This window comes from Microcaecilia unicolor, chromosome 7 (genome assembly GCF_901765095.1).
Source record: "Microcaecilia unicolor chromosome 7, aMicUni1.1, whole genome shotgun sequence".
Classification (NCBI taxonomy): domain Eukaryota; kingdom Metazoa; phylum Chordata; class Amphibia; order Gymnophiona; family Siphonopidae; genus Microcaecilia; species Microcaecilia unicolor.
The window spans coordinates 242,090,248-242,112,107 of NC_044037.1; the positions used below are offsets into that span (position 1 = coordinate 242,090,248).

The window sequence follows — 21,860 nt, forward strand, 5'->3', positions numbered from 1 at the left end:
TCTCCCCCTCCCTTGTGCCCCATCCAACATCTCTCGCTTCCCCCTACAACATCTCTTCCTGCCCTCCACCATCATGTCCAATTTTTCACCATCTTTCTTCTCCTCCTCACCACCCCCTGTCCAAGTCCAACATTTACCATCTATCCCCTCCCCACTACCCCCCTATGTCCAACATTTCTCCCTCTCTTGTCCCTCTCTCTTCCCAATGCAAGATTTTTTCCTTTCTTACCCCTCTCTACCCTATGTCCCACAATTCTCTCTCTCTCTTGCCCCTCTCCACCTCATGCCTGCCCCATGCAGCATCTAAATTAAGGAGACCTCCTCCCTCTCTTCAATGGGGGACAGCACCACCCTGCATCTGCCTCCCTGAGCTCCCTCTCTCCCACAGCGCTTCTCAGACGCTGCCCACCTACCGCCACCACGATCCTGCATCTACCTCCCGTCTCAGCACTGCAGCAGTGGACCAGCGTTAGCAATTCCTGCTGCCTCCTGCTTCATTCTAACCTGGAAGCGTCTCCCCTGCCGCGCGCCCGCGTCCTGCCCCAGCAGAAACAGGAAGTTGTAATAATGGGGCGGGCGCACGGCAGAGGAGATGCTTCCGGGTTAGAACGAAGCAGGAGGCAGCATGAATCGCTACCGCTGGTCCGCTGCTGCAGTGCTGAGACGGGAGGTAGATGCAGGATCGTGGTGGCGGTAGGTGGGCAGCGTCTGAGAGGCGCTGTGGGAGAGAGGGAGGCAGATGCAGGATCGGACCAGCCTGCTCCCTCCACTGCCGTTGAAATTAAAGTTCTCTACTGCTGGGTGGGCCTGAACCCAAACTGGGTGGGCCTAGGCCCACCCGTGGCTACGCCCCTGCCACTCTGTTACAGATCTTAGTATCATCCGCAAATAGGTAAACTTTACCTTCTAACCCTTCGGCAATGTCACTCACAAATATATTGAACAGAATCGGCCCCAACACTGATCCCTGAGGCACTCCACTACTCACCTTTCTCTCCTCCAAGCCAATTCCATTCACCACCACCCTCTGGCGTCTGTATGTCAACCAGTTCCTAATCCAGTTCACCACTTCGGGTCCTATCTTCAGCCCATCCAGTTTATTTATTTTTTATATAACATTTAAAATTATAAAATGAATTTTAAATATTTAAACGCATACATATGTTGTCTACTTTTATATTGTTTTTATAATTTATGTATTCAAAATTTGATTATAGACTCCTGATGCAGGCCTAACAGCCGAAACACGACGTTGTGTCGAGTCTTTACACCTCAGTAAACATCTTTATTATTATATATCCTTTCAGTTTTTGGAATCCTTGGTCGTCCTCCCACTTTTATTTCATTTCTTGATGTTAAAGGTCTTACAGGAGCTCAGTTTTACTCCATTCTTGAATTGCTCTTACTCTTAGGTAGTCGTTTTATTCAGGGCTGTAGTCATATGTATTAGATTTAGAACTGAGTATCCATCAACTGAATCAGCTCAGCTAGTGGCTTGAGGTATATGCTAAACAAAATAGACTACCATATGAGTCTCTGTGGTACCCCACATGTCAGTGCCCAAGGTGGCAATGAGATGTAGACAAACAGTATGGATTATTGCCTAACTGGCAGAAAGGATATGAAACCAAGCAAGTACTGTGCCAGTGATACCTATTTCTACCAGTTATGCTATCATGATCTTGTGGTCCACAATGTCAAAACCTGCTGAGAAATCCAGAAGTACTAATACCAGTGGATCTCCTCTTGTGGTTTTTACAGAGATTGTCTATCAGGGACCCAAGGACCATCATCATGCCATAACCAAGTCTGAAGCCAGACTGACACAGATCTAGGACTGATAATTGATAGCATTCAATTATTGGTGCTAGTCGGCTCATTATTCAAGTAAATTGCACACGCAAATTGGGCGCACGATTTTTAGTGACTTTTATACAATTTAAGGGATAATGGATTGCAATAATCCAATTGATTTATTACAAAAGCATAAATAAAGATCTTTAAGGAGCAAAGGACAAGAACAGATTGTAGTGCCCTAATTCACCACAACTGAAATATAGTGAGCAGAGATATCAGTGCTTGCACTGTAAGCTTGTTATTAAGAAGAATACCTAAAACAGAGACATGGAGGGGCATTTTTGATATGACGTCTAAGTCCAATTTTGGACATTTTGCACAAAACGTCCAAAATCCGAATAAAAAAGAAGGACGGTTTTGTGCTTTGGACATTTTATTTTTTGGTCCATTTAAAAAAAAAAAAGACGTGCAAAACATAAAGATTCATGCCATTACTTACTACTACTATTTATCATTTCTATAGCGCTAATAGACATACACAGCGCATGTCATTGGGATGTAGGAGGAGCCAGCATTTTTAATAGACTGTTCCCCCAGACTTCCCAGGAGAGCAATGGGGCACCCTAGAGGCACTTCTGTGCACTTCATAAAAATTCTCCCAGGTACACATCTCATCTCTGCTCCCTTATCTTGTCCCCTGAGCCCTCCAAAACCCATGCAAAACACACTTTCCCCCACTGAACACCATTACAATAGCCCTTATGGATGTAGGGGGCACCTTTATGTAGGTACAGTAGGGTTTTGGTGACTTTGGGAGGGGTCACAGTTTCTACCATGAGTATGACAGGTAGAGGGAGATAGAGACCTGAGTCTCCCACTCCATAGTGCACTGCACCGACCGGTACACTACTCCAGTGACCAGCATGCTGCTCTAATAGACCTGACTTTAACATCTGAGACTGTCATAGAGGCTGGTAGGTCATAGTATTGTTCACATTTTTTGGGGCGTGGAGGGAGTCTGACCCACTGGGGGGGTGTTGGGGGTGACCCGTGATTCTCTCCAGTGGTCATCTGGTCATTTAGGGCACCTTTTAATGCCTTATTCATTCTGAAAACAGGTCTAGACCAAAATGTCTTAGTTTTAGTCCTGGACATTTTTGTTTTGTTTCATTATGACTGTAAAATGTCTAAGTGTTAGGCATGCACTAATCTCGCCTTCGAAACACCACCGACACTCCCCCCTTGAGATTTGGATACACTGCAGATGAATTGCATAAATAAAATGAATAAATAAACCTCTGCAAAATAAGTTTCAAAAATACCAATTTGGATGTTTTCATAAGAAAAACATCCAAATGGTGTTTTATGATACTTTTTGGACATTTTTCTCTTTCAAAAATGAGCCCCAAAGCCATTCAAGTTGATCTTACTTCTAGCTAATATTAGGACCAGTGGAGCAGACAGCCTCTTTCTTGAAAACCAAATGCCCTCTGTTTTAATATATGAGTCTGTAATAAGATGCCACCGCATCAAGACAAAGATTAATGTCAGGAAGATATAATCAACATACTGTTAAATTGTGAAACTGAAGTTATGAACTAAACTTGCCAAAGGTGCACAAAAAATATTTTAAAGTGTTGGGGCTTTAATACTGATCCCTGTGGAACTTCAGACATAGCAGAGGAGGTCTCCAACTCCAGACAGACATGGTGCTTGATAAGAGAAAAGCCATTGAAGCATCAACCCAAAAACTCCAGTAATCTAGAGACAATAGCAAAAAAAATGATTTTTAAGATAAATTACTGAAGACAGATTAGCAGGCCAGGAGAGGGATATTCAGTGGATATAACCAGGCAGTGCGCTTTATATCCCTTCTGACCACCAGAGCACTGTCAGATTAGTGCCAGAGCAGTTTGGGGGCAGAGTCGAGGAGGAGGAGCCAGTAGTGATGTACAGGTTCACACCACAACCAGACGCCGGGCATGGGGCAGAGCTAGACCACCACACGCGGCCTGCACTGCCCCCCCACTTGCGCCCCCCCCCTCCCCCCCCCCCCCCCCACTCGTGCCACCACTCCCACCCGCCCCTTACCTTTCTTCTCTGCCTCCAAGTGAGGCCCGGGCCTGGCACTGTCAAGCCTCTTCCTGTCTGCCTGCTCCCACAGGTCTGTCCTCTCCTGCTCTTGTCTGTGCAGGAATTGGGACCTGGATGATTGCATTAATGCAATATCATGCTAATGCAATCATCCGGGTACTGGGCGGCATGCAGGAACAGGAGGAGGACAGACTTGGAAGCAGGCAGGCAGGAAGGCTTGCCCAGAGAATTTTGCCCCCCCCCCCCCCCCCGCCCCCGTCTCAGCAGCCCTGGTGATGTGGGCTTTGCCATATTCAGGCCTGTTGCCTGCACAAAAGGCAGTCCTATCTTTGCCCACTTAGCTATGGGTTGCCAGTATGGAATATTGACCGGCACCCACATAATTTCTGGGTCCACAGCTGAGCCAGATACTCAATGTCGGTGCCTGGGAAGGTTCCATCATTGAATATCTGAGTCTAATTCATCCCATGGCTGTCAGTAGCTTGAAAACTGTTGACCTTTGTGGGCTCAATATTGGGGGAAGAGAAATCACGAGAAATGAATTTTCTGGAAGTCCTGCATACTGTGTTTGAGGAGGAGAAAGGAGGATGACAGAGCCCCAAAGCAATTCTTGAATTTCCAATTAGGTGATTTGGAAAACAAACTAGCAGATCAATATTATTGAAGATACCGTATGTAAGACAAATGCCCGACACAGGCCATGTTTCGCCCAACAATAGGGCTGCGTCAGGAGCTATAATAAACAACAAACATATTAACTTATAAAACATAGAGAATCATAAACAATATGTATCTCTATAAAAATATGCATAAAAACATCAATAATAATAGTAGTGTACATGTAAAACATAGAAATGAATTATAAACATTGAGAGTCTCTTTTAAATTCACATGACTAGAGGAAATGATTATTTATTTTATTTATTTATTTAATCATTTTCTGTAGTCATGTATTATTTATATATTTGCTCATCCTCTTTCAGCCGCTGTCATTTAATGAAGATACAGATTAGGTATGTGTCCTTGATTTTACGCCTCTTAAATAGAAAAAATATCGATTGTAAAACCATTATGTCCAAGCCAGTGCCCTTTCTTTGCTGGTATTTTATACAACTTATATGTATTATATATGTTTTTAATTTGTTGTTTTTAGTTTATAATGGTGAGGTTTCTGACATATTTATATATTTTATATATATTTATATGCCTATTCATGTGTTAATATATTTTTTAAATTATATTTTGTATTGCATGTTTTTCTATATATGTTTATCTTAATGTGTTTTTAAATATTCATATTAATTTTGAATTTAAAAGAGACTCTCAATGTTTATAATTCATGTCTATGTTTTACATGTGCACTACTATTTGTATTGATGTTTTTATGCATATTTTTATAGAGATACATTGCTTATGATTCTCCATGTTTTATAATTTAATAAGTTTGTTGTTTATTATAGCCCCTGACGCAGCCCTATTGTTGGGCGCAACACGGCCTTTGTCGGGCATTTGTCTTACATACGGTATCTTCAATAAAGTGGTTTGGATATTATATTGATCTGCTAGTTTGTTTTTCACATTGGGTTTTGCAGATCGCTTGCCTTGTTGTTTTCTGGGACCCTCACAATTAGGTGATTTGGCCAGTGTAAATATAATGATTTCTCTAACACTCGGTTCTTTTTATTGTTTTCTGAAGTGATCTCTCTGTTCTTGAGAGTTCACATACAGCGCAATGTCCTTGGATAATTCTTCTATTGTTCCAGGAAATAGTATCACAGCCTGCCACAGCTCTTTCTCCAGGAAATACATTTAACTGTGCTACTCTGGGGATAAATGTTTTAGTGACAGAATGCGTTGACTCACTTTCAGGAAAAATATCAGAATCCTTCCATTACAGCTGTTTTATCCCTTTCTCCAGGCCTTTTCTTTCTTTGAGAACTAAGACTGTAGACCATGAAATCTGACTGAAAGTCTTATACCACCTGACTGTATGAGACACAGCAAGTTGTGGGCATGAAAGAGATTTGCGCTAAATAATTTTCAAAGCCCCTGAGCTGCTGAAAGAAAGACACAAAAATGGATCAGGCAGTAAAACAAACACTTCTGTGTACTTTATAAAAATATATTAAAATGTGGTTTACTTTCTGGCATCTCAGGCAGACTGTAAAATCATTTACAGAAGATCAGAGAAGACAGGAAGGAAGAAAGAATTAGGAAATTCATTGTAGGAGTGAGCTAGCTTGATTCTCGGGATTAAGGACCGGCATGAGGAAAAGTCAGTTCCGAGAAAGCTGGTAGTGCTAGCAACATGAATATTTTCATTCTAATCATATAGAAGGCAGTATAAATGGGGATAAGAAGCTGATTTTACAAGGTGTATGAACTGTTAAGCTGTCCAGTGCTCGGTTTGAAAGTTAACACCATGTAAAGGGTTCTTTTCATAGTAGATAACAACAGCTTTTTACTCTGTCCATTTTTGACCCAAAGAATAAAGTATTGCCTTCAAAAGTTAAGTAAAAAATGTATTATTAGTCCAATAAAAAAGGTATCATTTTATCTTTTTTTTATTATTTCATTTTTATTTATTACGTGGAGGAGTGGCCTAGTGGTTAGAGCACCGGTCTTGTAATCCAGAGGTGGCTGGTTCAAATCCCACTGCTGCTCCTTGTGATCTTGGGCAAGTCACTTAACCCTCCATTGCCTCAGGTACAGACTTAGATTGTGAGCCCTCCTGGGACAGAGAAATATCCAGTGTACCTCAATGTAACTCACCTTGAGCTACTACTGAAAAAGGCATGAGCAAAATCTAAATAAATAAACAGTTCTGCACATGTGTTCTCAAAGACTTGCAGTTTATTTATCTGACGTAGGCATTTGCAGCAAATTTATTTATTTATTTGTAGCATTTGTATCCCACATTTTCCCACCTATTTGCAGGCTCAATGTGGCTTACAATTGTTCCGTAATGGTGATCACCAATTCCGGAAAAGAGAAATACATAGTTAAAATAGGGAGGAGACAGAGTGGAATTAGGTAGTCAAATAAATAAAGTTCATATTCGTAATAAGAAATAAAAAGTAATTGGATAAAACTTCAATCGTAGTAGATTAGCTTGAACAATCAGGAATAAAGAGTTACGTTTTGTGTAGTTCTGGTGTAAATTTTGTTACTGGTATTTAGGATGGATCTTTGTGGTATGCCTTATTGGATAGGTTAGTTTTCAGTAATTTTTGGAAATTATTTATGTCGTGTGTTGTTTTTATTGTTTTTGGTAATTTATTCCATATTTGCGTGCTTATATAAGAGAAACTGGATGTCGCGCAACTTAAAAATGATTTACGAACTAACCAACTTCCGCAAACTACTGAAGACCCATCTCTTTCATAAGACATACCACAAAGATCAACAAATGTGAACATACACCACTCCTCCACAGATATTCAGAACTGTCTTGTAATATCTGCTTGTCATATTACTATCATGTCTTATCATTATCATGTTTCCCAAGACTCTTCTTTAACACTAAATGTCTATTTTCTAATATATTTCCACCATTCATGATGTATTGTAAGCCACATTGAGCCTGCAAAAAGGTGGGAAAATGTGGGATACAAATGCAATAAATAAATAAATATGTTGATATGTATTTTAGTCCTTTACAGTTGGGGTAGTGGAAATTCAGGAATGTTCGTGATAATCTAGTAGAATTCCTGGTTATATACCCTGGAGCTTCACCATGTATGATCTTATAAACCAGAGTGCAGACCTTGAACGCAATGCATTCTCTTAGTGTAAGCCAATGTAAGTTTTCTCTTAGGGGACTGGCGTTTTCGTATTTTGTTTTTCCAAATATGAGTCTGGCTGCCATGTTTTGTGCAGTTTGGAGTTTCTTAATGATTTGTTCTTTGCATCCAGCATAAATTGCATTGCAGTAATCTAGTTGACTTAATACCATTGAGTGTACCAGTCTGCAGAATATTTCCCTTGGGAAGAAAGGTTTTATTCTTTAGACAAGGCAAACTGTTTGCTGTCAGTAAATCTGTTAGTGCCAAACAGATTTCTTGTCTGTGTAAATTGCAGACCTCCGAATGAGTTTAGTTCCAGTTTTGGGTAGTAGGTCCCAGGACATAGGTAGTATCCTTTGTTTTGACACAAAAGATTCCCTCTGTGCCTGGTTCAGCCAAATCTGGAGTTTGCCACTCCCCTCCCACTGCAGCATGATCTAAGACTGTACAGGGATACCACATCCCATAAACTGTTTACTCAGAGATCCTAAAGAAATGTAGTGCAAGATCTCGTGGATAGCAGGTAGCCTCTGCCGATGCACATTCTATTGCTCAGGGCTGCGATTAGAGGGTCCTATATAGAAGATAGTTTACATTATGGGTTCTTTTGATTTTCCTACCACAATGCATCTGCAATCTTCTAGAATCCCTGCAATAATAGCCACCAACACTTTTTCGACCTCTGTCCAGGAATTCTCACTGGAATTCTTTCAGTGACTCTAGTACACCCCCTACTGGACATGATCATTTTTAGCCCCATTTTGGTTATATGTTTATTTAATCAAATTTGATATCCACTGTCCCAATAGCACCACACAATTGTTGCAATAATCCAATACGTAGTAATTACACTCAACCATTTCCACCCCTATCAAAACCCAATAAAACAATACTTAGCAATTAGTCATCCATTATCCATCACAATTGCCTTCCAGTCCATCACTCTAACTTATCTCCTCTGTGCCTATTTGAATTATATCCTCTTACCCCCTTAAAAATGGGGTCCTTTTACAAAGGCATGCTGAAAAATGGCTTACGGTAGTGTAGGTGCGGGTTTTGGGTGCGCAGATCCATTTTACAGCATGCCTGTAAAAAAGGCCTTTTTAAAATTTTTGCCAAAAATGGACGTGCGGCAAAATCAAAATTGCCGCACGTCCATTTTTGGTCTGAGACCTTACTGCCAGCCATTGACCTAGCGGTAAAGACTCACGCGGCAACTGGGCAGTAATGATCTATGTGCATCAAGTGCCACTTGGCGTGCATCCAATACGTGCAACCGAAAATAAAAAATATTTTTCAGATGCACGTATCGGACGCGCGCCAAAAATGAAATTACCACAACAGCCACATAGTAGCCGGCGGTAACTCCATTTTGGCACGAGTTGGGTGCGCGTAGACGCTTATGTGGCTTAGTAAAAGGGCCCCATAACTCCCTAGCCAAACTTTAAAATAATAAGCTAATAGGTGATCGGATCATACCAATTTCCCAGTTTAAGGTAATGGATTTATTCAGCTACAAGGCAAAAGGGATTTACACATTTATGTATCTAAAACAGGGATTCTCACCCCAGTCCTGACACAGCTAACCAGTCGGTTTTAAGAATCTTGCTGCTTCTTGGGATTCTGCTATGTAAATGTGACCTGGCTTTTCACGGTTGGAAACAAGATATTGGGCTAGATGGATCTTTGGTCTAAGCCTGTATGGCAAGTCTTATGTTCTTATAAAGATTTTCACAGTGAATATGCATGAGATACATTTGCATGCACCTGCATCTATTCTATGCATATCTATCTTATGCACATCCATTGTGGGTATCCTGAAAACCTGACTGGCTAGATGTGTCCTGAGGACTGGGTTAAGAAACCCTGCTCTAAAATATGCTTCAGATTTCACCTGTCAAGGTCAGTGTGGCACTCATGTATACATGAGCCAGGAGACCTGTCTGACGCATCTGGTATCTGGTCATGCAGCCTGGAAGGAGCAGTGGCATAGCCAGGTGGGGCCACAGGGGCCTGGGTCCCCCTAAATTTCCCTGGTTTTGCTGGTGGGGGTCCCCAACTCCTGCCAGCTGAAGCATTGTCCAGCGCCGGTCTCCAGTGCTGCCGCATTGCCTGCCCTGCTCTGAGTTCCCCTCACGTCCGGCACGCTCCTAAAAGGAGTTTCAGGATGTGAGGGGGAAGACAGAGCAGGGAAGGCAATGTGAAGACGCCAGAGACCAGAACTGGACAACGCTTCAGCTGGCGGGGGTTGGTGACCCCCGCTAGCCAATGTATTTGCTGCGGCAGTGGGTGGGGAGTAGCAGGGCAGCAGGGGGTGTGGCAGGGCAGTGGGGGGGGGGGGCGGCAGTGGTGGGGCGGCAGATCAAAATGTGCCCCTCCTCCACCTCAGGATCTGGCCCCCTCCCACCGTGAGGTCTGGCTAAGCCCCTGGGAAGGAGGGGTGAGAATATGAGAAGAGGAAGCAGTCCAGATTACACCATGCTTAGAACAGCGCAGGTACAAAAGGAAAGAGGTACAAAATGCGTGGGTCAGTCAGGAAGGGTAGATAGTACTGGGGATCAGACTGAGAAGACTGTGTTCTGACTACAGTCTGGATTATGTCCCTTGTGTTGTCAGTGGGTGTCAGTGTATGATTATAGCAACTCATAATTTATTTCTCCTTCTCTTCTTGCTTTATTTCAAAAAGTAACCTTGTGTCAAGAAAGCACATAAATAGTGAACTGATGTCTACTGCCACAAAAATAATGTTATTGGCTCTGTTGCTGTTTTCAGGAGCTGCGTTCGGAAGTAGACCTGGAGGTGCTGGGAGACACAGAGGACCTCGCTCTCTCCTTCACAGCGATTTGCAGCAAGGACCAGGTTCTGCCACACCTGAAAAAATGTTCTAACATAAAAGTAGGGGACACGGTAAGCGCACTGCGATTACCAAATGGAATTAAAGTTTGCTAGTAATAATGAATATTTAAAAACATTGAAGCTGGAAACTAAACCGGCCTAGTCATCCTGCAGAAATTAGGGATGTGCACTTATTTTAAAAAAATGTTGTGGTTTGTTTTTAGAATTGTTTCCAATTCTTCGAGTTTTTTTTTTGGGGGGGGGAGGTTGTTTTGTTTTGTCATTCTGCAAAACCATTGAATTAAAAAAAATTAAATGCAATAAAATTTTAATAGACACAAATTTATTGCACATATGTTAATTCATAGGTGATTGCAGGTTAAATTGATTTTGTGCTCACTAAAGCTATGATACTCAAAAGGGTTTATCCAGGCAGGAGAAGCTACTGCCTAGTTAAACCCCAGTGAGATAGCCATCCGCCAATATTTAGCACCACTTAGGGGCCCTTCTACTAAGCTGTGTAGGCGCCTACGCGTGCCCAACGTGCACCAAATTGGAGTTACCACCCTGTTACTGCGTGGCCCTCGTGGTAATTTCAATTTTGGCGCATGCCAAAAAATATTTTTTATTTTCTGGCATTGCTGCAGCTACGCGTGTCCAGTGGTATTTGACACGCGTAGACCATTACCGCCCAGTTACCAGGTGAGACCTTACCGCTAGGTCAATAGCTTGCGGTAAGGTCTCAGACTCAAAATGGGCACGCAACAATTTTCATTTTTCCACACGTCCATTTTCGGCAAAACTTTTTAAAAAGGCATTTTTTTGTAGGTGCGCTGAAAAATAATTCTGCGTGTGCCCAAAATACGCATCTACACTACCGCAGGTCATTTTTCAGCACACCTTAGTAAAAGGACCCCTTAAAGAGGCAGTGCCACTGAATATTGACTATCTGGTTAGTGAGCTAGTGCCAGGGCAGAGCTTTGGCAGATGCAACACTTAGGGGTCCTTACACTAAGCTGGGGTATAAAGTGGCCTTAGTGTGCCCCTACACAGGTCTTTCCCACATGCTAAGGCCATTTGTAGTGCAGCCAGAAAATGGCCGATTTTCCATTTTCCAAATTAATGGCCATATACTAATGTTATAAAAAGTTATTATTCTGCTCTAACAATTGTGTAAACAGAAAGAATGGTGAAGGACTATCATTTAAAGTATCGTTTAAATCAAATAGAAGCCTCAACTACCCCCAGGAAAGTCAGAGACTTTTCAACAAAACCTCTGTGGGGTTTCCATCATCATGACTGAAAAAACAGGGTTGGGAAACAACTCCCTAAAAAAGGAGAAAAAAGCTACCCCTGAAAACAGCAGTCTAGGCTCTTAAATGTCCAAAACGTTCCATTGAATGGAACATAATACTTAACTGAACTTTCATGCTGCTCTGTGCTCGCCCGCTATAACTCTTGGGTTAAGCATTGCACAGCAGTCACTATTGTTTAACAATGTTCCAAATTTTCAAAGCTTTTAAACTCCAACAAGGGGGCCTTTCTTGTTTCGCCAAAGCTGGGTCACGAGGAGAGAAACATCTCAACAGATTGCACAGCCCAAGATGGCAATGAGAGTTAAATAGAATGCTTCTGCAATTCCACCAATGAAAACTAAGCACCCTCTTACAGCAACCCACCACCTATCGGATCAAAAGAAAGTTTCCCTCTCTAAAGGTGCGGTTGCACGGTCGACAATGTGTAGATCCATCGCTGTTCACGCTGCCTCAACCACTTAGAAATGTCTCCTCCCCTTTTGGTGACACTAATTGATCTGTGGCCATGCATCTTAAATCAAAAAATATATGGTGGCAATCTATACTATGTTTAACCACTGGAGTTGCCACTTTTCCCATTGTAAAGCAAAGTTTATGGTCTGATAATCTGGTTTTCAAAGCTCTTTTTGTCTGCCCAATGTACATGTTGCAAGGGCAGCGAATCATGTAAATTACCGCTGCAGATTCACATGTGGTAGAACATTTAGCTTGAATGTTTTTATGACCCTGGAGCCAAAAAAATTCTTTCCCTTCTTCCATTTTGTCACCAAATATACAATGTCCATGTCTTTTATGTCCTGTAAATGATGTGCTTTGAACTGACCATACATCAAAATTGGATAATATATCAGCTAAGTTCTTGTTGCGTGCGTACACTATCCTACAACTGGCGTTCTTAAATTGTTCATGCATGGATAAGATCCCCCAATGCTTTTTCACTATTTTAGCTATTCGCTCAATGCCCATTATTTGATATTCATATTTGGCCAAATAATATTTTTTATTATTCGTATTTGGCCGAATAGTAAATTATGCTATTCGGCACAACACTAACAACATAAAACACATAGGTGAATGTTCTCCTAACAATATACATTCACAGATTTTGTATACATTTCCATCTCTACCAAATGTTTTGTTCAAAAATACTCTGGGAGCCTTTTACTAGAGTATGTTAAGCTATTAGGACCAGATTAAGTAAACAGTGCCCAAATTTGGACGTTGGAAAAAATTGGCAGCCAGTACTATTCTCTAAAGGGTTGAGCGCCTTTTTTAAAATACTGCGTAGCGCTGATCCCAGCACCCAAATGTGTCTACCAGGACTTATGCTTGTTGAAACCAGGCGTGATTCCTGGTCCCCAGTTTGGCCATGCAGTGCACAGTGTAATACCAATTCTATAACGCTGCACACAAATTTCTAGAATGCCCCGGACCCACTCATGTCCCTCCCATGGCCACACCTTATGGGTTGCGCACTATCAGGCTTATTTTCGAAAGAGAAGGACGCCCATCTTTCAACACAAATCGCAAGATGGGTGTCCTTCTCCCCGGGTCGCCCAAATCGGCATAATCAAAAGCCGATTTTGGGCGTCCCCAACTGCTTCCCGTCGCAGGGACGACCAAAATTCCCGGGGGTGTGTCAGAGGCGTAGCGAAGGCGGGACTTGGGCATGTCCTCAACCCATAATGGAAAAAAGAAGGGCGTCCCTGACGAGCACTTGGACAACTTTACTTGGTCCTTTTTTTGTTACGACCAAGCCACGAAAAGGTGCCCAAACTGACCAGATGACCACCGGAGGAAATAGGAGATGACCTCCCCTTACTCCCCCAGTGGTCACTAACCCCCCTCCCACCCTCAAAAAAATTCTTTAAAAATATGTTTTGCCAGCCTCTATGCCAGCCTCAAATGTCATACTCAGGTCCATCACAGCAGTATGCAGGTCCCTGGAGCAGTTTTAGTGGGTGCAGTGCACTTCAGACAGGCGGACCCAGGCCCATTCCCCCCCTACCTGTTACACTTGTGGTGGTAAATGTGAGCCCTCCAAAACTCACCAGAAACCCACTGTACCCACATCTAGGTGCCCCCTTCACCCGTAAGGGCTATGGTAGTGGTGTACAGTTGTGGGTAGTGGGTTTTGGGGGGCTCAGCACACACAGTAAGGGAACTATGCACCTGGGAGCAATTTCTGAAGTCCACTGCAGTACCCCCTAGGGTGCCCTGTTGGTGTCCTGGCATGTGAGGCGGACCAGTGCACTACAATGCTGGCTCCTCCTACAACAAAAGGCTTGGATTTGGTCGTTTCTGAGATGGGCGTCCTTAGTTTCCATTATCGCCGAAAATCAGAAACAACCAAGTCTATGGACGACCATCTCTAAGGTTGACCTAAATCTCCAGATTTGGGCGTCCCTGACCGTATTATCGAAATGAAAGATGGACATCCATCTTGTTTCTATAATACAAGTTTCCCCACCCCTTCACGGGGACGTCCTGCGAGGACGTCCTCAGAAAATCTTGGGCGCCCCTTTCGATTATGCCCCTCTATGGGATTTCGGTGTGCAGTTTTATAGAATAGTGCATAGCCATATGCATGCACAGATCCAAATTGGTGCTAATTAACATCAGTAATTGATTGTTAGCACCCAATTACTGATGTGAATTAGCCCATTATCCAATCTCTAGATTGTGCCCAAATTTGAGCATGCTTTATAAAATCCAGGGATTACTGTGCATATTAGCATACACTGTTATGCATGAGTGCAGTAACTGCTATCGCGGTGGCAAGACAGCATGCACTAATTAGCATATTCGCTGGTCAAGTTGTGGGGTAGAGAAGGGGCATAGACTGCACACTAGTAAGGGAGGAGTGGCCTCATGGTTAGTGCAGCAGGCTTTGATCCTGGTAACCTGGGTTTAATTCCCACTGCAGCTCCTTGTAACCTTGGGCAAGTCACTTAACCCTCTATTGCCCCAGGTACAAAAGTTTAGATTGTGAGCCCTCTATGGACAGAGAAAGTACCTGTATATAATGTGTACAGTGCTGTGTATGTCTGTTAGTGCTATAGAAATGATTAGTTGTAGTAGTAACTTACTGTATGCTATCATTTGTGCAGTTGGAGCAGGTGCCTCTTCAAAAGGTGATAGTAACTGCATCCATGCCAATTGCAAACAGTCTTAACTCACAGTAAAGAACATTTCAGTGTGGTAACTGCAGAGGACAGGCTGGGCATGCCTCTTTATTATTACATAGCTTTTGCACTTACCAAACATTAACTTTTGCTATTAAGTAGTGGTTAAGTGCAACATCTTATCTCACTTTAGTAAAACTCCCTCTGTTATTAGTAGGGTATTCCTTTATGCAAAGGACATCTTTCCATTAATTGGACACAAACCTGTAATGAATGCAGGGTAATTTAACTTTCAGAAGGAAAGCTGGTTTTTAATAACCTCTATTAATTGCTCTCCAAATTTCATGACAAGCTGATTCAGTTTCTGTTGAAATTTGGACTTTTAGTGAATATGGATGTGTCACTGTATAATGGCTGTTATCGTGGGTTTATCTGTCTATGACTCTTCTCAGTTATTCATTATTATTATTTACTTTTATTTTGGAGGATTTGGTTCACATCTTTTCAAGAATAGCTCAGGATGAGTTACATTCTGGTGCAGTAGGCATTCTCTCCTGAGAGGGCAACAGATCCTGAGGCAATGGAACATTAAAGTGGGACGTTATCAGCATGGGCTTACTATGAAGTTGAGTTATTTTAGCGCAGGGTCCCATTTTATGCAATGAGACCCTGTGCTAAAATTATCCTGACTTAACAGTAGCCCACCTTAAGATTCTTACCCAAGATGATAAAGAGCAGTGGTGGGATTTGAATCCTTCCCCAGTTCTCAACCTGCTGCTCTAACCACTAGCCTACACCTTAGCCAAACAAACAGATGACCCCAGCCATGGTAAATAGTATAAATAAGTGGCTCGCCACAATCAGCAGGTCATCTTGACTATGCTCATCACAAGAAGGTAGCAGAAATATCTGTGGTGCTGTAGGATTGACTGGAGTGGAAGACTTGCCTAATGGCTAGAACAGCAGTTTGGGAACTAGTGGAGCCAAGTTCAATACTCTCTGCAGCTTCTTGTGATCTTGGGTAAGTCACTTTGGAGTTCTTTTACTAAGCTGCAATCAAAAGCAGCCTTAGCACACTCTTACATGGGTTTTCCCCACATGCTAAGGCCATTTTTACTGCAGTCGGAAAATGACTGATTTCCTATTTTTTTCTATTAAAAACCATGAGCTAATGTTGCCATTAGCATGTAGCCATTAAAAAGAATTACCACTGGAGCACTTACCGACACCTATTTTCTAGGTAGTAAGGGCTCATGTGGCAATCCTACGCTAACCAGTTAGAGCACAGTAATGTGACTGCATTAGCTGATTAGTATAGGAATGCCTGCTCTCCATCTCCAGACATGCCCCTTCCAACAAAAGTTTTAAAATATTTTCTAGCGCGCGGGTAGCGCATGCAGGTTTGGAACTTACTGCAAGATGTATGATCACATTCTGTGGTAAGTGCGCAGTAGTAGCGCTTACTGCAGCTAATCCTTAGGAGTAGCCTAGTGGTTAGTGCAGTGGACTTTGATTCTGGGGAACTGGGTTCGATTCCCACTGCAGCTCCTTGTGACTGTGGGCAAGTCACTTAACCCTCCATTGCCCCAGGTACAAAATAAGTACCTGTATATATGTAAACCACTTTGAATGTAGTTGCAAAATACCACAGAAAGGCGGTATATCAAGTCCCATTTTCATTTCCCCTTCATTGTCTTCGATACAAACTCAGGAGCCCTTTTATGAAGCTACAGTAACCACTAACGTGTGCTTACTGCACCAAAAACTGGTTTCCCATGGAGTCCACTGAGGTGTCCTGCAGTAATTTGAGGATGTGTGCATGCTACCCACACGCTAAAAAATGAAATGTATTTTTTAGTGCTGGGAGTGGATCTGGGGAGGGAGAAAGTGGGCGTGTTCGTGCTAATGGCTTAGCATGTGGGCATTGCCATGCGCTAACCGATTAGTGCAGGTTCGGCACGTTTAGTCCCTACCGCCTAGAAAAGAGTTGGCAGTAGGCCTCACACGCTAATGGCCACATGCTGATGGGAAATACTAAAAACAGGAAAATTGGCCATTTTACTTCAGCAGTAAAATTGGCCTTAGTGCATGGACATGACCCACATAAGGGCATGCTAAGGGCCACATTTTACTGCAGCTTAATAAAAGGGCCCTTCAGATTGTGAGCTCTTCAGAGACAGGAAAATACATACTGTACCTGAATATACACTGTTTCAATAGCTTTCTTGCGGCATATAAGAAATTAAGTTAAATTTTTAAAAAATACTTTATGGCGGGTAGAAAAATAAGAGCGGTAAGGCCCAAATCTGTTCTATTTGAAAAATGCTGTGCCTACATACTGGGCCAGTTCAAGGGATAATAGTTCCCTGAGCCAACTTGCTTTGGGTGCGCCCCCTCCCCCCCATCACATCGTTTCTGGCGCCTCCCCTGCAGGTTCAGCATCTCTCCCATCCTTGGGCTGCCATCTCTCCCTCCCTCCCCCAGGTCCAGTCTCTTTACCCCTCCTCTGTCCCCCTCCCCACAGGTCCAGTACTGCGCCCCCACTTCTCTCACTCCCGCACAGTCCTGTAAAGCTTACATCGGTTGCAGCGGCAGCAGTAGCAGCATGAAAGACTATCTTTGGTTGCATTCTGCCTCCTCTGATGCAATTTCCTGTGGGTGGGACAAGGGCAGGGGGAAAACCCAAGGGCTGGCTGAAGGCAGCCTGTTGTGCTGCTGCTGCCACTGGAGAGCAATGTAAACTTTATTGGACTGTGGAGGAGTGAGAGAGGTGAGAGAGCAGTGCCGGGCCCGGACCTATGGGGGGGGAGAGGAAAAGGCTTAATATGTAGATCAGGTGAGGTCAGAGGCTGGGTAGTTTAGCTACGGGTGGGCCTGGGTGGACCCAGGCCCACCCAATTTCGGCCCAGGCCCGCCCACCCAAGCGCCACACAACTGTAGCAGCAGCGCAGCAGACTAACGTGATGGGAGAGGCGGCACCCGCGGTGATCTGGCAGCTGATCTCTCCTCTCCACAGGCTCCGATTTCAGGCCCGTCCACCACCCAAGCGCGCACACAGCCTAGCGTACGTCGCGTCACGGGCGCGGGCATGGGCACCCGCGCTCAGGCTCAGACATCATCATCGATGATCGATAAGATTCAGCCCACCTACCTTCGGGCTTAGAGAGAGTGCGTCGCCGTCATAGTTATCTACACATCCCTCCTCCTACGCAGTAGCGGACCCGGATGTGGCTGTGCACGGCGGCGTGCTCTCAGCCTCACTCTTGCTCCCGCTTGGCTCCTCCGCTCGTTCGTGATGTGGTCTGAGGGAGGCAAGGCTAAAAAAATAGGTGCACATGGCCACATGCACGCTTGCAGGGTTGTGCGAGCCTCAGCTTGGCCCTGCAGGGAGGGAGACAAATATGTATGTGTGTGTGTAAGGAGAGGGAGAGAGATATTGTCTGAGCTTAGGTTGGGAATATAAAGGGTATGCTGTTTGCACTTTAGTTTTGTGTTTTTAAAGTGTCATTAAGGAGGTAGCAGGAAATACGCCACAATTTCTGAGCCTGAAATGCCTCTCAGTACTGAAATGGAGTTCCTCGAACAGCTGGATTGGTTGCTGGACAGTTATAAATATAAGCCACTTCCAGAAGCCAAAGACTGCAAATGTGCCTTTATCATGGTTTATGTGACTTCTGCCCTTGCATGCCACTGGAGAGGAGTGGGAAATATAACCCAAACGCTATATTACCTGCTGGAATCTGCAGCTGCAGCTTTGTACCTTTCAAATAGCTACATGGTAAGCACACGCTATTTCTGCCAGGTCTTGTTACACTTGTGTAGCTCTGATAATTACATGGTAATCACACACTGTCTCTGCCACCTCATGTTACACATATGTATGTAGCTCTCTGGTAACTACATGTAATCATATGCTATCTCTGCCATCTTATGTTGTACATGGCAGTGGCGTAGCCAAGGGCTCAGGCCTACCCAGCAGTAGCACACATTTAATGGTAGCTGGTGGGGATGCCAATCTCCGCCAGCTGAAGGCTTCCTCCCGATGGTAACAAAAACGCTACTCTCCATGCTACTGGCACCTGCACATGCTCAGTTTTCAGCGCATGCCTGCTGCAGACTGCCAAGGTGGAAAGAAGCGTTTTCTCACCAGCTGAGATTTTTTTTGGTGTGGAGGGGAGAATACTTGGTGTCCACCCAGTTCTTGTCTAGGCCCACCCAAAATCTGTTTTCTGGCTACGCCCCTGCCTTAATCGCTGGCGCTCTGGGCCACAACCTCACCTGGTCCAATGGTTAAGCCAGCCCTGCCTACATATCTGTAAACATGAGAGATTGGGATCCCTGTAAGTAAATTGAAAGTGGCAGATAAGACACTTCATTCATCACCTGAGTGATGACTTTACCGCAGTGCACCCTTCTCTTGTTCTAGGCCTATATTATATTTTATCAGTCACTACTTTAGCACAGAGTAATCAAACCCTGGTATTATAAGCACTGTGTATTTTCATTTTTCTTTAGGTTTCTTTCAACGTAACTGTAGGTCTAACAACCTGTGAGAAGAAAAGCAGGCATATTATAATAAAGCCAGTGGGCCTGAGAGATACCTTGGAGATTGAGATCCAGTCCAAATGCAGCTGCCAGTGTCAGAACAGTGTGGATGTGAACAGTAACAAGTGCAGCAAAGGGAATGGCTCCTTCGAATGTGGAGTGTGCATCTGCAACCCTGGCTACCTTGGCCATCACTGTGAATGCAGCGAGGATGCACTGAGCATAAACTCCTGTAAAGAAGCCCCCGAGCACAATTCCTGCTCTGGGCGTGGAGACTGCAACTGCGGACAATGTAACTGCCACGCCTCAGCATACGGACGCATTTATGGCAGTACTGTGAATGTGATGATTTTCATGCATGAGATTTAAAGGGCTGATGTGTGCAGGTACAGTATGTTGCTGCTTATTTTATTGATGTGGTGGGAGGGGCAATATAGTTCACAAAATTGCCAGGACGTTAGACACAAGTCAGTCAGACTTCTGCTCTGTTCACACCTGAAAGATTCCCATTTGATCATTCCAACTTTCAGCCCGTCAGTCCGAATGGAGATGTTCCAGTCTGTTTTGGGATATCAATACTCACTAGGTTAAAAAATAAAGGTGCCCAATATTCAAAGGATTTATGTACCTAATTTTGGGGCCTTTTTAATAAAGCTTAGCATGCGCTAATGGACATTAGCATGCGCTAAATGCTAAGAAGCCCATTATCCCCCAAATTCTATAAAAGTCGCTGAAAATTGCATGCGCAAATTTGGGCATGCACCCAATTTGCGTGCACAATTTAATTGAACAACAAGCCAATTAGCACCGATAATTGAATGCTAACAATTATTGGTGCTAGTTAGCATTAATTAAAATTTACACGCATAAATTTACGTGGCCGGATCCGCACATAAATTATATGTGTGGATCCAAAAAGGGGGTGCAGCCATGGGAGGGTCAGGGCAGATTAGGGGTGTTCCCACAATTTTTGTGCATTGTGGGCACGGGGATTTACACCAGGGTTTCATTGGTGTAAATAGTCACACCTAAAAGAAGTCGCATTCTTGGCGTTAAGTGCTATTCTATAAATGGCACCTAACTTTGGGGCCCATTTACTAAGCCACATAAGCGCCTACACCTGCTCAACGTGCGCCTTAATGGAGTTACCGCCCGACTACTGCGTAGCTCTTGCAGTAATTTCATTTTTGGCACGCGTCCAATATGCACATCTGAAAAATAATTTTTATTTTTATTTTCAGGTGTGCATAATGGACACGCACCAAGTGGCATTTGATGCGCATAGATCATTACCGCCTGAATTCTTTACTGCTAGGTCACTGGCTGGCGGTAAGGTCTCAGACCCAAAATGGACACATGGCAATTTTGATTTTGCCACATGTCCATTTTCGGGGGAAAAAAGGCCTTTTTTACAGGTGTGCTAAAAAATGGATCGGCGCACGCCCAAAACCCATGCCTATACTACTTTAAGCCATTTTTCAGCGCGCCTTTGTAAAAGGACCCCTTTGAGTGCCATTTATAAAATAGAACTAAGTGCTATTTTTTGGCGCCATTTATTAAATGTAGTCCTACATGCCTATGGACTTTTTAGCATTTAGCGTACGTTTATTCTGTTAGCACGTGCTACGCTTTAGTAAAAGGGCCCCTTTGACAGTTATGATCATAAACTGGTCTCTCTGAAAATATACTAAGACTGAGTGCATACATTTTTATTCAAAATTCCTCTAAACTCTTAAATGTAGGAGCATAAAAGTGGGTGGTAACAAGGGCAGATTTAGCGTAGGGAATAAAGGTTTGGAGCTTAGCACTTATTTTCAGTACTAGGCTCACAAATTAGCCTCATAAATCTAGGCAAATAAATATCAGGCCTATATCTGTGAGCATCACTTTTAAGCTTCTAAATTAAGGTGAATTTTCAACTGAAAAGTTATGCTCCTAAACTGGCTGAAAATAGAGCATACATTTATAAGTTTGGTATTTTCAGAATATTAGGCCCAAAATTCCTATTTGCATGATTTATCATAGACTCCTATCCGCCTCATAATCGAAAGTCAAAGGCGTCCAAAAAGCGACCCAAATCGGGAGATGGCCGTCTTGTTCGCATGGGTACTCAAATCGGTATAATCGAAAGCCGATTTTGGGCGTCTTCAACTGCACTCCGTCGCGGAAACGGCCAAAGTTGACGGGGGAGTGGTGAAGGCGGGACTGGGGCGTGTTTATTGGCCAAGGAGAGATGAGCGTCCTCGGCCGATATTCGAAAAAAGAAAGGCGTTTTTAGCGCGAATTTGGGTCACTTTTTTTTACCCTTTTTTTTCACGAACAAGTCCCAAAAAAATGCCCTAAATGACCAGATGACCACCGGA

General features: G+C 43.5%; 1 protein-coding gene across 1 annotated transcript in view; it reads left to right on the forward strand.

Moving 5' to 3' along the window:
- ITGB6 (integrin subunit beta 6) overlaps positions 1-21,860 on the forward strand; it is a 147,238-nt gene that overhangs the window by 54,634 nt on the left and 70,744 nt on the right. The window contains 4 exon segments of the mRNA XM_030208990.1: positions 10,449-10,583; positions 19,468-19,825; positions 19,828-19,842; positions 19,845-19,883. Coding sequence (XP_030064850.1) covers positions 10,449-10,583; positions 19,468-19,825; positions 19,828-19,842; positions 19,845-19,883 — 547 coding nt within the window.